Raw genomic sequence first — 15237 nt, 5'->3', positions numbered from 1 at the left:
GGATAAAGGGGTGCCGCAGGGCTCAATTTTGAGCCCCACCTTGTTTAATGTTTATGTGACACCCCTGGCAAAACTCATCCGATCATGTGGGTTTGAAACCATCTCTTATGCCGATGACACACAATTGGTCATCACTAAGGACCATAATCTGATGCTGACCAAAGTTACATTTAATAACCGTTTACTAAGAATTTCCACATGGATGACCGATAACTTTTTGCAGCTCAACACGAACAAAACGGAGATCCTTTTGTTTGGAAAAGCTCATTCAGTGTGCTCAGCCGACTGGTGGCCATCGGAGTTGGGCCCACCACCTATCCCAATAAAATGTGCAAAGAACCTGGGAGTTCTCATAGATGATCATCTCTCCATGAGTGAGCATGTCAAAACCATCTCCAGGACCTGTTTTGGACTGAAGCGAATGCTTAAGAAAGTCTTTCAATAGACTAACTGCAAACCAGGAAAACTCTTGTTCAAGCCTTGATAATAAGTTGTATTGACTATGGCAAAGCCTTAAGGGTGGGAATCAATGAAAACCTCCTAACTAGGCTCCAGGTAGTGCAGAACTCAGCTGCACGCCTGGTCCTGAACCTTCCCACTCGTTCTCCTTCGGAGCCCATCCTTCACTCCCTCCGTTGCCTTCCGATTAAAAAACACATCCACTTCAAAATTCTTTTTCTGGTCTGTAAAACTCTCCATAGTAACGGCCCCCTTTACCCTCAGGAACAAACTTCAGCCATACATCCCAGACCGCCAGCTTAGATCCAGTGATCTACTACTTTTACGCCCCAAACGTATTCGAATGACCAGGTTCGGGAGCAGTTCTTTCTCCTACCTCTTCCCTCATTCCTAGAATCATCTACCCTTGTCTATTCATGCATGCTCTGACCTCACCCTTTTTAAAAAACTCATGAAAACCTGGTTATTTTCCATATAATTTCCTCTCGTACAGTGATATCCCTTGCTGTAAAGGTGCCTAGAGATCCCCTCTGGGATGATTTGTGCACCAAATAAATGAATAAATAAATAAATGTAATAAAAGATTTGCATTCCATAAGTTGGACATGTTTTGGGTGACATTTTCCTTATGTTTCAGAATGTTGGTATACAACTAAATTTTGAAGAGCTCCACTCATCAGCAGTCACCACATAACCTCTGCACCCAAATATAACTCTTGGATGTTTTCCAGTAACTTTTACACTTGTCCGATGGGGCAGCAGGAATCACTACTAAATTCACCAGCCCCCACTTTACCAAGTCCCGCAAAACATTTCTCACACTGCCTTGATGTAATTGGAATAGAAAGCCATACTATGGAACATTTAGCACCCTTTCTCTATCATAGGGCACTACTACTACTCCAAATGTCTACTTTGGAAGTTACAGTTGTTTCCAATAGCTAATAAAGTTATATAACCTTCTGAGGGACACCATCGAGTAGCAAATATAGCAATGGGAGAAAGTTTTGCGACAAGGTGATGATCTATACTTGATAGGTGAATAGGACTCGGTTGCTCTATTGAGCAGAACATGAAGGCTGATGTTGGAGCCTTAAATACAACACAGAAATCGCCATGCACAAAATGCTGCAATGAGTTTCACACATCTGGAGTTCTGGAAGGCGCATGGCAAGTAGTTTACTATTGTCAACATTGCCAGCTGCTTTGCTTAAATACACAGGTAGAACTTTCATTAACATAAATATACTCATATTGATAACAGCAAGACAGAAACAGAGCCTAGGCAGCTTTCAAAGAGAAGCACAAGAGACTATTTGTGAAGGTGTTTAAATTGCACACATCTCGTTGGTGTGTAGAAGAGGGTGACATTTGAAATTAAACATTAATAATGTCTAGAGTGGGAAAATACCTAGCAGCAGCAGAAGGAATGGCCAGAAGTCAGCACTGAACAACACTGACAAGTATTGTCATCACCGTGCCGTTAAGGGTATTTTGACATATCCACACATCATCCAGTCCTGCCCATCATGTAGAATAATAATTGACCTCTAGAAGGCAGAAATCAGCTTACAGGCCTCATTACGAGTACCAAGGTAATCCTGATGGAGCTAAAAAATAGGACTTGTCTGCCCAATTGTGATAAAAAGATCCACAATGACTCCGTGGATCCGGGTGATTTCACCCAGACACTTCACAATGGGGCAGATGTAAGGCCATTTTTTGCAGTCGCAAACAGGAATTTGTTCCGTTTGTGACCTCAAAAAAGGTCAGCCCCATGTACAAACCATATTTTGCGAGTCGCTAACCTATTGGCGATTTGCAAAATATGGTTTGCGACGCGCTATGAGAAAGGAGCGTGCAAAGGGCGTCCCTTCCTAATAGTGAGTGCATGGCATGTACCATTGTTTTGCAACCGGATTTGCGGGTGCAAAACACTTGCAGTTTACCGCCCTTTTCAAAAGGGTGGTAAGCCATTCACAAACGGAAAGGGGTCCCTACGGGACCCTTTCCCCTTTGAAAATGGGTGAGAAAATATTTTATAAGGGCAGGCAGTGGTCCCAGGGACCACTGCCTGCCCTTAAAAAATTAAACTGAAAAGTTTCATTTTTCTTTTTAAATGCATCCAGTTTTCCTTTACGGAAAACGGGATGCATTTATTTGAAACAACTTTATTGAAAAAGCAGTCACAGACATGGTGGTCTGCTGCCCCCACCAGGCCACCATCCCTGTGAGTGCTAGCCATTCCCAATGGGGTTGCAAATTGTGCTTGCCTCATGAATATTGATGAGGCATGCAATTTGCGACCCCATTGGGAATCGCAAACAGTGTCTGAGACACTGTTGTACATTGCATTTCGAGTTGCAAAATGCATGCTTCGTACATCTGGCCAAATATATTCATGGAAACTCGGGAGAAAATGGGGCATTACTGTGGGAATCTGGTACAGTATTCCAGATATCACCAGTAGCGCCCAACTTTGTGGATACCCTCAGGGTACACCTTGTAATCCCACTGTAGTCCTCCAGAACTTCATGTACCTGTGATAAGTGTAGTTTGGGAGCACTGCTCTCTTTTAGGGGAATCATCAATCTATTCAGTTGCGGATTTAGTTGGGAGGGACAGGTTAAAACAAGAAAGGGGCCGTTTTAAGATGTCTTACCTGGTCATGTCTATCCCATCCTCCAAAGGACAACTAATCTGCCCGCTTGTGGTAAGTAAAGCCGCTGCCATGCACACGGAATAAGCAGCACTGGAACCTAAACCTGCTCCCGTAGGCAGCTCGGACCACACCGCTATATCCACGCTTGGCAAGTCTCTACAAAAAATAAAATACAATCTGCATTTACTGAAAACACATTTACTTCTTTCTCCTGCAAGGAAAGTCATAGTTTAGGTTCTTACGTTTTGGCCTCATAAACCAACATGGCGAATATGTAGGGTGGTGTATGATGAGCTCCTCTGCAAAGAAACTCAAGCTTGGACCGAACCATCAATGAAGATACAAGGCCAGAAGAACGTGTTTTTAAGCATATGTGGACTGATAAGCACCTTACTTTCAAAATTACTTTTTTGCAAAAGGAAGTCCCTTTAATGTATCCGACAAGCTGCCCAAAGCTCTAGTCTCTCGTATTCCATGTTTTTTTGGTTCAGTCTTCACACAGTGAAGATCAAAATGCTTTTACACAGTTTATAGGAGTAATCCATGGCAAGACTTCCAGTGCTGCTGGACGTGACATAGCATTCAAGAGAAACCACCACTAGAGAGGATGTAATTAAGGGCCTTGCTTGTGTAAGAAGACCTGCCTTCACCACTTGCCCAAATTGTGTGACCCTGGACGAATCACCTCACCTCAGACTATCTCAATTCCCTTGCATACAAATATTGGGGAATTCTTAGAAACAGGTGCATCCGCAGTGATAAATACTATATAAAGTTACATGGTCCATTTTTATGGTCCCATTACCCTCATCACTCGTCACCTCCCTTCCAAAAGCTCTACTCCAGGACTTAAACCAAAGGGGAGTCCGGCAGATGAAGGGACAGGATACACCTTTGTCAAATTGGGTTTATATATCACACAGCATCCATTGGCACTGCAGTTGTTCTTGTGCAAAAGACTACGCATCTCCGACACAACAATGTTCCAAAATAAAGCAGGAGATTATATGGTTTTCCTCTAAATAACCACCCCTCTATAATACACATACAAAATAAAAATTATGAAGGTGTGAATTGATGACGGTCGATGCCACAAAAAACAACTTTATCAGTGTGTACAGTGTGCACTATTGTGGTTTCAGAGAAGAAAGTTACTCTTCATAAGTCAGCCAAAGTATGATGACAAAGAATAAAATGGATGAAGTCGGGAATCTGTGCAAAACATAGTAGGTTTTGATGAACTGCAAGAGTAGTCTGAGCCAAATCATTTTGATTCCTTTAACAACTGCTGCTTAATCCAACAAACTTCCCTTAGCTTCCCTATTAAGGCCCCTACCATAAATGCTGCTTCGTCTTAGGGCTCAACTACATATCAGCTGGTTTTAGGTGCAGTGATACCGGGTGTCTGGAATTAATGTTTCCAGTTGGTATCCCCACACCTAAATCAGGCTATTATGACTTACTCCACCCAGAATTATGAACAGCATGAGGACTCAGTTTTATGGGCAAAAACTGCAGGTGACCCAATTTAGCGTTTTCAGGTCCTCCTGTTCTTTATAATGGCTGGAGAGGCCTGACACAAAGTCCACTCTCATTCTTTACTCCTTTACACTTCTTTTTTATGTATTGATGACAAGAGCTCTCACAACAGACATCTAGAGCACTCTCTAGCGAAACCTAAAATAGACCTGTGAATGTAGAGACAGGAAGGTAAACATAGGCGCAAAGCATCACAATATTCATTATAAAACAAGTTGTGTGTTTATTATGTGTGAAAAACTGCAGGTGGAATTAAAACTAGATAGATGTACTTTTAACTGTACACAGCACTAGCTTAGGCAACATTACATGATGGGTGGTAAGGTCCTTGTGGGTATTAACGAGAGGTGTGGTACACCGGGACCCTACTGATGAGCATTTAAAGGTCAGCAGTGATAGGTGGTGTGAATTTTCCCAAACATTGAGAACACACATCAACTATAACAGCCGGCTCAGTGTGGGGTGGATGTGGCTCATTTACAGGAGCTAAAAATATGAAAAAAGAGCTGCTCTAAATACCAAGAATCACTTTGCACCTCCTATTTTGGTGGATGATTTAGTCAACATTTCCTGCATTTTTTTCGGATTCAAAACACAAACCAGAGTGGCATTCATCACTCAATCGGGGAAAGACTGCAATTTTCTTTTCTTTTTTTTTTTTTTAAATCAAAAGTTGTGTGTTTCTTCAATACAAATTATGTAATTAGCTGCAGTCAATGGAGAGACAAGAGTGAGCACTCCACACCTAAAGGGCATGCATAAATACCTGTCAGCACACGGAATATTTCTGTGCCACAGTCGAAGTCATGATAACAGAATGAACAAGTTATTTGCATTCTGTAATGTCTTACCTGGTAGAGACTATATCCAGCCACCGAATCTTTCCTTAGAATATTTCCCAAGTGCTGTAAAGTATTGAGCAGTATCTTTGTGCACAGGTGTCAATCTATATAGGCAACTCCCAAATCCGCCGACATCAGTTTCTGTTCGTGGCTCTTTTTGCGCCACAAACATGGAGACACGTCACAAGGCTGATTAAAAAGTGCACCAAAACTAAGGACCTACAGATAGGAAGAACGGTTACCAGAAAAGGGGAGGTTCAGTAAGGAATCTGCGGCTACATAGAGTCTCTACCAGATAAGACGTTACTGAAGGTAAATAACTTGTTCATCTAATAGAGACTTCTAGCTGCAGATTTTGTTCCTTAGAATAGATAACAAACCAATCTCTCCTCGAAGGTGGGTCTGCAAACTGGTTCCGACTAAATAGTCCTGGAGGACCGAACAAATTAAGTATCATTCACAATGGATAGGACTGCAAAGGCAGCAGTGTTTGGTGAATGTGTGCAAAGATGCCTGTTGTTGCAGCCTGACGTTGTCCAGGAGAGGCACTCCACACACAAACACAGTGATCACAGCTTTGACTCATGTGGAGTGAGCCTTCACGCCCTCAAGGGGCTGCTTTTTGGCCAATGCTTAGCATATCTTAACACAGAATACAATCCATCTGGAGATGGTCTGTCCTCACACTGCTTTTCCCTTCTTAGCCCCAGTGAACCCAACAAAGAACTGACCGTTCATCCAGTGTTCTTTGGGGAGATCGATATATGCTTTTTTTGGGTCCAAACAATGGAGTCTCTCCTCCTCCTTGAAGGGGTGAGGTGGAGCAAAGAAGGTCGCCAGCGTGATGCTTTGACCAACATAAAAAGGTGCCGCTACATTTGGGGGACAAGATGCACGGGTGCAGAGAACCAGTATGCCTCTGAAGACTCTGGTGTATGGAGGGTGAACAGAAAGTGCCTGCAGTTTGCTGACCCTCCTGGCCGATGTGATGGCCACCAAGAAGACTGTCTTGTTTGTCAGGAGTCTTCGAGGGCAAGGGTTCAAAGGAGGAGCACATTAAGAAGGTTAAAACTAAATTAAGGTCCCACTGTGACATAATTAAAGTTTTTGGGGGGGGGGAGGTTCAGGGGAAACACAAGCTGAAGGCCCTTCAGAAAACATGTCACAACGGATGACTTGAAAAAGGAAGGTTGATCCGGCAACCACAAAAAAAAGCTTAGAATGGCTGAAATGTACCCCTAACCAACAGCAGAGGCCCAGAGCAAGGCCTTGGCAGGCGCATGACAAAACAAACAATAACACTTAGAACAACGGTGCTGAAAGGTGGTCAACATGTTTGTCAGTGGACCAAGCTAAAAACTTGTCCCACCGATTAGGTGTCCCTAAAACGGGCGCCGCGGTCCGAATTAACTACTCCAACAGGTGGGATTCCTAAAAGACTTTAATGACAAATGCAGAAATAAAACACTGGACCACTAAATCTCATGGGGCCTCTGGCTAGCTGAACAGCTCATTCAGGAAGTGTGCCTTATGTGCAACATTTTATTTCCAAGCTGAAGGAAGAGGAGCATTAAGGCATCACACTCTGGCCTCCGCACTGTTTACAGCAAACACCAAGACAACAGCTACCTTCCTTTCTCGGTTAATGTTGCAGTCCTTGTGGCTTATAGAGGAAGTTAGATGACTAGTAGGGGTGAATTTGTGGAGAAAAAAAATATCTGGTTTTCTGACGACTTGTCCTGTTTTTGTTTCAATGTGACGTATGTACTTCAAGGACATTTTGGCTTCAGAGAGCATTATGAATTCCAATTTGATGCGTGGGCCTCGGTAGACCTTAAAGATGCAGGAGGTGGACATGCTAGGAGTCAGACATTAGAGGTCACCTGGCTATTGCATAGGGTTTTCTTTGAGCCGTTTATGTAACGTTGCCCAAGCACTACTTTTTGGTTTCTGAGAGATTGCAGTGTGTGGCACTTGGTCAAACCGTCTCTGCCACTTGGAAACAATCTGCCGCTGGAATTATTGATGTCTGAGGAAGGATGGAATAAAAGCGCTAAAGCCTCGGCCCTTGAGAAGCAGCAGGCATAGCGGAAGGGATTATGTACCCGATTAGGCTGCAGACCTAATGCAGCCTTAACAAGCAGAGCTATTGTGACGCGATGCGAGTCAACCCGATGTCTGCGGCCGAAGAAGGAACCCTTAATCCTTTCAAAGGCCTTCAGAGACGGAGGGAGGGGGCTCGGGACGCGGAGCGTGAGGTCTTCGAATCTAGGATCATTGACGACACCTGCAGCAAAAGGGAGGGGGGGGGGGTGTAGTGTGCATCCGGCCCTCTCTAAACCACAAGCCCCGTACAGCCCGAAGACGGGGTCAGACCCTGAGAAACAACAAAGCACAGGGACTCTGATTAAATAAAGAAAGATACAAAGTGGGAAACCGATCGTTGGTAGTTTTAATTATACGCGGCGGGCTGAAGCAGGTGAGCGACCTCGCTTTGCCACAACCAATAGATTATATTTCCTCATACCTGTACCAGAAAATGCAGCGTAGCTGGCATTGTCCCGAACAGTGTGTGTATAAAATGGTACTGAAACAACATATAAATCCCACCATGTTACGCCGCAAGTGCACAATCCAGTCCGGATGGGTGAGCTGAAAAGGAGACAGGCAGGGAACAAACAAGACTCACTTCAAATAGAAAACAAGCGTTTAGCATAAAGTGTGACGCGCGCCAATAAAAAGCATGGGCGAAGCTTCCACTCCACTTCCGAAATCACCTCGATAACAATAGATCTCGATAAGAGCGAGCAGCACATGCGCTGCGACGCTAGGCGAGACCTAAAATGGATCCATTTTCAATAGAAAAATATGATCCCTAAATGATGAGTTTTGGCCCATTTCCTTTCACAAGCATTAGGTTTACCCACACAAGTGGCATACTAGTTTTATCATAAGACATGTGGAAACACAGAAGAGTGGAACATTTATCATTACCTATTGGATTTTGCTGCATTTAAATCTTCGAAATGTTAGCCAGTGTGTATGTAAGAACACATTTTGAAAAATGTCCTCCAAGTTACATGCTAGTATGGGTACCCCCAAATTCAGAGATTACTAATAACCACAGCTCCAAAACTCCAAACCCTGTGAAATACATGGGTTTACTTGATACCCTTTTTTCACTCTATATATTTTACTATATGAATTGGTCTACACTCGGTACACAATGAAAAAGCAACGCAAGGTGCAGCTCAGTTTTTGGATCTGGGTACCTCGGGTTCCAGGAAAACCTACAAAAACTATATATCCCCGCAACCAGAACAGTTGAATGGAATATTGATTTTGTAAATCAGCCATTGTGCAAAAATTACAGATGAAAACGTTAGGTTATGGATATTTGTAGAGCGCGACTGTTACCTGAAGGTGTCATGGCGCTGTTGGAAGACCTAAAGAAAGGCCTAAGGCATGGAATAGAGTTTCTGAACTAAGTTAAAAATAGCCATGTTTTTAGTCCTTTTCTAAATGCCAGGAGGTTTGTCATGCCTCTAAGATGCAACGGGAGGTCATTCCAGGCCTTAGCTGCGCTGATGACAAAACTTCTTTCTCCCCAATTGGCTTTTCTTATGAATGATACTGATACCAACTTTGCCTCGTTAGAGCGCAGTGTTCTCTTTGGGATGTACCAGTGAAAATGTTGTTTAAGATATTCGAGTCCAGCTCCTTGCAAGACTTTATAAACCATGCATAGCGCTTTGAATTGGACCCTTTTCCTTACGGGCAACCAGTGGAGTCTACGGATCTCCGCCAATACTGATGCATGTTTTGGTATGCCCGTAAGCAGCCTAGCAGCAGCATTCTGCACAAGTTGCAGTCTATTCATAAGTCCTTCTTGAAGATTGATGAACAGGCCATTGCAATAGTCTAGTTTGGACATGACTAACGCCGTAATCACCATTCATTGAGTGTCTTTGGGCAGGAATGGCATTACCTTTTTACAAGTTGTAAGAATGTATGAAGAGGACAAAGCCACCGTATTTACATGGTCTCTGACGCTTAGTTTGTTGTCTATCCAAACTCCCAGATTTTTTATCTTTTTACTGGGAGTTGGAAGTGGGCACAAAGAATCCGGCCACCAAGCCGGGGACCAAAAGCTGGGGTCATTCCCAAACACCACCACCTCAGTTTTTCCAGCATTAAGCTTGAGGCAGTTTTGGGCCATCCAAGTTCCCACGGATGTCATACACTCCTCCATCTTTACCCCGGTTTCCGTTACCCTTCCTGGTCTTAACGACACCACAATTTGGGTGCATAAGGGATGTTACTGTTTTAAATAGTTCTTTAGATGAGTTTTTAGCAGAGTTGATTTTATTCACGAAGAATTCTGGTTTTGTGTAGTATCTGTTTATACTGGGCTAAGCCCTTTTTATATTCTATCTTTTTGCTATCACAGTATTCCTTCCTCCAGTTTCTTTCGAGTTGTTTGCAGATCAGTTTTTGGTCTTTGAGCTCTTGTGAATACCATGGGGCAGATGGGCGTGTCCTCTTGGGGTAAAGGAGTCTTTCTGGAGCTAACCTATCTCTTGCTGCTTCTAGCCATTTTGTGTATGTTAAAGTAGCTTCATCCAAATTAATAATGAAGCTTTACCGATGAAGTATTTAACAGTTTCCATGAAAACTAGGTAGATTTTAGCAATTGCTGCCATTCCTTGGTTTCAATCTTGTTCCATGCTCTATTTACCACCCGTTTCCTCATTGGTTTCCTGGTGTATCGGTCAGGTGCGATAAGGTCAAATAGCACTGCCTTGTGGTCTGACCATACTACCGGGAGAATGCCTGTAAAGATGAGCTGTTCATTGTTTGAGAAGATGCCATCTAATGTGTGTCCGGCCTGATGTGTGTCATCTATCACTAGTTGTTAGAATTCAGCATTATTCATCAGTTCGCAGAGATTTAGCTTCTCAGAGTCTGAGAGTGCTTCCAAGTGGAAGTTAAAATCTCCCATTATCGTGTGTGATTTAGCGCTAAGACCGATTTCCACCATATTACTAGCCTGCATTAGAAATTTGTTTCTGGGGCCTGGTGGTCTATAAATGAGGGTACCTCTAAAAGTGCAATGGGGTGATAGATAAAAACAAAATTCTAGAGCTTCACAGTAGTTATTGGGCAGAACGTTGAACAATGCCTTTATGGAGTTATGATAAATAACTGCCAAACCACCTCCTTTCCTAATTTGTCTATTTAGCGTAAAGCACAAATAGTCTGGGGTTGTAGCTTTACCTAGATCTGGACCAGATGCATCGTCCGTCCAGGATTCGGTAAAAAATGCAATGCTTATTTCCTTATCCTTGGTTAGAGATGCACTTTCAATGCTGTATTTGACCAGGGATCTAACGTTAAGGAAAACACATTTCCAAGGTTTAGTGCAAGAAAGACCATTCCTCTCCCTGCCGCTATCATTCAAACTGTCTGGTAGTTGGAATAATAGCTCAGGTAGATTGATTCCACAGTAGGGGCATATCTTCTGAGTGTTCCAAGACTCATCATCTGGATTGATAATCGTACATCTTGTCATGGCATTTCTAAAGGCATGCAAATTATTGTTTGAGTAGCTAATGAGACTCTCTTTACCAGAGTAACATTGGGCAGGGGGACTGTCACTAAGCGCCGGCCTTAGGCGCGCCCGCTGCACGTCCGCTGCTCGTCCTTGCCAGGCACATTTTAAATACAGAAAGGGAACCGAATAACTAGTCCGCTGACCTGCCTCCTCCCTCCCCCCCCACCCCCCAAGATGGCGGTCCCGCGCTGATAATGGTTGGTTGTCACAAATGGCCGTTTTTTCTTCTCATTTTCAATTTTTCTTTATTTCAACAGTTAGTTTCTTTAGGAAAACCTGAAGGGATCTACACATCGCTGAATTCAGAATTTTGTCTACTTTCAAGACATCTATGGATTTCCTGGACAATGGGTTTCACACTGGTGTCCACACTAAAATGGAAATAGGTTAAAGCACAAAACAAATGGGCTACCTCTTTGAAAAATGACAAAACTGTAGTAAATAAAAACGTTTTTAGATTCAGCTCTGCGTTTTCCTGAAAGCTGGGAAAAACTGATTTGAGCACAACAAACTGCTCGTTGATTACATTTTTAGCCAAATAACAGAAACTTTTATGCCCAGTACTTTTTTCCTATCCCCCCCAAATAAAACCTATATTTTGCCTATTTTCTCGGTCCCCTCCAGGGAAATCCACAAACCCTGCGTACCCTTAGAATCCACAGGATGTTGGGGAAAAGAGGACGCAAATTTGGCATGAATACCTTATGTGGAATAAAAGTTATGAAGCCTAAGCAAAAACGACTCCAACGGATAAAAAAGGGTCTCAGCATCCTTAGAGTGGGGTTTTGGGTGAAGCCCTAGCAGTTAAGAGGTTATTCTCCCCAGGGACATAGCTTCAGGGTGGGTATTACACTCCCCTAATAAATGTATTATTTAAAAAATAGCTGGGTACAGGAGCTTTCAGTCGAGTATGTTAAAGTTACAATTTACAAAATACTGTGTTTTAAGTACCCCCTCAAGATCCGAACTCTTTTCCCTTTCTACTGGCCCTTAAACCCCCTCAAGCATTGCTTCTCATATGATGATTAACATTATATGCTAGCATGAGTGTCAGAAAATCTGAAGATTACGTACCCTCCTCCCCACGTCTTACTGACCAAGCAACGCCCCTAAATCTTCCTGCAACAAGACTCCACCCTCTTGCGTCTGTCTTCATGAGCCCTTCTTTTCTCCTGGCACCTCTCCTTGCTGCTTTTGTCTCCATGTTCCATTTGTCTTCTCTCACAGTCAATCTGAAGCAGGAGGGTGTGACAGCAGTTTTCATGAGCTCAGTAAAAAAGATGTTTTAACTCCTAGATAGCCAGCCCTATTAGCTTTGCCAATGCTTGTTTTATTTTATTATTTTACTTTGAAGGAGTAGAAAAATGGTGTCCCCTTAATCACCTCCACGCCCAGAAAGGAAAAAATACATTCTTTCCCTATTTCTTTTTACACAGCTAAAATAAGGAATGAAAAATAACACATTACAGATTCAGCCACAGTAAATAAAGTAAAGTGTTGATCTATCAGCATTACATGAAACATCTGACATTTTAAAATTATATCTAGAGGAGTTACTTTCAGCAACGAGGTGTTTCACACAGTCATAATTTATAAATGCATTTTGTGTGGGCACTTTTAATAAATGGTCTCTTCTACTGACTAGATGCCTTATTTTAGAACTATGAAAAACAAAATAAAAATAGTGTTTAAGAACTGCTGTTTTAAATAATTTAATTTCTCGTGAAGTATAGCTTTTGAAAAACACTTTAGAGTCAAACATGTGCTATAAATGTATTTTATGAGAGTATACTTGTAGGTCTTCTGGGAGTTACCGTAAATGGATTTTCAGAGGCAGAAATATTACTGTAAAGTCAACTCTAATAAATTGTTTTTCAATCTACCAACTCTGAAAGCCAAATGTGATGCTATTTGCTAGGTTCCTGTTCTGCAGATTGATATTACTGATAAGAATAAAAGACTAAAAACATACAACTATTCTAAAATAAATGTGTGTGATGTGTATAAACACCCACATACATCCAAGAGCGAGAGTGTGAATATGGTCGTCAAGACTAGAGTCCGGTGACATCAAAATCCACGAGGCCGAAGACTGAGTACGTTGTAAATGTCACCAGAACACCTAAAGGGAAATATAAGATCATATTATACAGGTTACCCATTATGGATTTATATGATATATTTTTTGGGGAGGGACAGCTTGGGCAAGGTGTGTGAAAATGGGGAAACAGAAGAAAAGTACTGGACTATGCAATTTGGTTGTGTGTAGAAAACAATTATAATTATGTCATTAAGATTAAGAATTTTTAAATAAAACACCCCTTAGCAAGGTTTAAAACATTTAGTCTGTAGAAGCTATAGACTTTTGAAGCTGTTCTCATAAAGGAACAACGGACAATGGGCACTGATTAAAATTAGAACATTGGAATGTTGAGCATTCCATCGAAGACAATAAAGCGCTCCGGGCTTCTATTGGATGGTAGAAGCCCTGAGAGCAACATACCAATATATTTCTGATTTCACAACTGTTGCTGTGAACAAAGGCCTGTCAAAGCCTGAGGGGACTGAACCCCTCCCCCCCCCCCCCCTCCCCATTGGGCTCCGAGAGGCCAATGTTTTACTAATTAGAACATTCTGCCCTCCAGGGGTGGAATGTTCTAATAGCTTTAGAGCCATCTCCCACCCCCGTAGCGGGGCCTTGGGCTTTTAACAGTGGAGCTGGCCTTTAATGACTGGTAGAGCCCACTACGGACGACTCTAAGGCTATATTAGAATGTTTAGGTTTTGTTTACTTTTCATAATTAAATAGTTGATAAAACAACAGATAGTGGCTAGGGTGCTATGTCATTCTGTGAAATAATGGGTTAACTGCATTTGCCACATAATTTGCAGATTTCAACAGAAATGTTGTTTCTAATTCAAATGGATCAGACAGTACTGCTAGACAATGTGCCATATCGTCCAGCATAATTCAGTCATTTTCTGAAGCACAATACTAGTTGCAGATACAATGATAAAGCTGTGACGAGGGGTTTGGGGGTTGTCATTATGATGACAAAATACATATTTCACAGTGACTTGTGAAATATTTTTCGTATTTAGGGCTTTGAGAAATAGGAGTTTTATACCACTGCTGCGCAACAAAATCACCATGACAAGTAAAAAGTATAGATATGTACAATATATACGTAGACGCTTAGAGTGTGATATGCTGTGTTATACCACTGGTGTGAGTGCAACGGGAACACGATTCACAAAAAGCAAAGCCTCAAGTGAGTTATGATGCCACTCCCTTCTCTCAAAGGTAATAAATAGCATACAACAAACTAAATAAATTACATTTATGCACTGAGGTAAAATTACATTGAATAGTGCCTAGTAGCAGATGACACCCTTGCTGTAAATGTTGCTGAGTTTTCTCAATGAGGCATGAGGATTGGCAATGTAGAGTCGATGGCCCTCATGGAATTCTGTGTTTTTTTTGGGGGTGGACTTGAACTTGGTTGCAAGTTGCCACGCTTCCAGTTTGCACAAGATAAAAAGAATGTCAGTCTTGTAGATTTTGGTCTTCGTGCTAGTATAAATATCTGATCTGAAAGCTCTGCTCCTAAGGCAATGTTTTCAACCTTGTTCTAGGTTTTTTAGAACCTGCTGTGCTTGGGTACAGTATTGATGAGCTCTCAGGTACAGCTTGTTTTAGCAGGGGGCTAGAACCTTTCCTGTTGAAAGTGTTCTTCATGGTCAGGGTATAGCAATACTCTGTCAATTAATGAGGATATGAGGATGTTACGGGGGGGGGGGGGGGGGGGGGAAAGAGTGTGGGGAGAGTGATGGGATGTTAATCCTGGTGGAGAAGGGAGGTGCCTCAGCCGCACAAATACTCAGGATACCCTTTTGAAGACAGTAGACGTTTAGGATTACAGTGGGCGAGCTGCTGTAGTTGCCCTAGTTGTCGCTATGCTAGAAAATAATGGTTTGCATAGGATAAAATATTCTTGGTAAAAAAAAGAATGAGGGTTTACTTCCTGTTTCTGCGGTTTTGCGGGGTGGAGCACTATCTGAGATTCAACTCAGAGTTCGACAGAGAAAACAGGCAGGTTACTCCCCAAGTAAAAAGTTTA

At 42.3% G+C, this 15237-nt stretch overlaps 1 protein-coding gene across 1 annotated transcript in view; it reads right to left on the bottom strand.

Moving 5' to 3' along the window:
• MVK (mevalonate kinase) overlaps positions 1-15237 on the bottom strand; it is a 163782-nt gene that overhangs the window by 112936 nt on the left and 35609 nt on the right. The window contains exon 5 of the mRNA XM_085636377.1: positions 3122-3277. Coding sequence (XP_085492503.1) covers positions 3122-3277 — 156 coding nt within the window. The remainder of the gene's footprint in view (positions 1-3121; positions 3278-15237) is intronic.

Source organism: Triturus cristatus, chromosome 11 (assembly GCF_964204655.1).
Source record: "Triturus cristatus chromosome 11, aTriCri1.1, whole genome shotgun sequence".
NCBI lineage: Eukaryota > Metazoa > Chordata > Amphibia > Caudata > Salamandridae > Triturus > Triturus cristatus.
The sequence above is the reverse complement of the archived record's forward strand: the minus strand, read 5'-3'. Positions and strand labels throughout refer to the sequence as shown.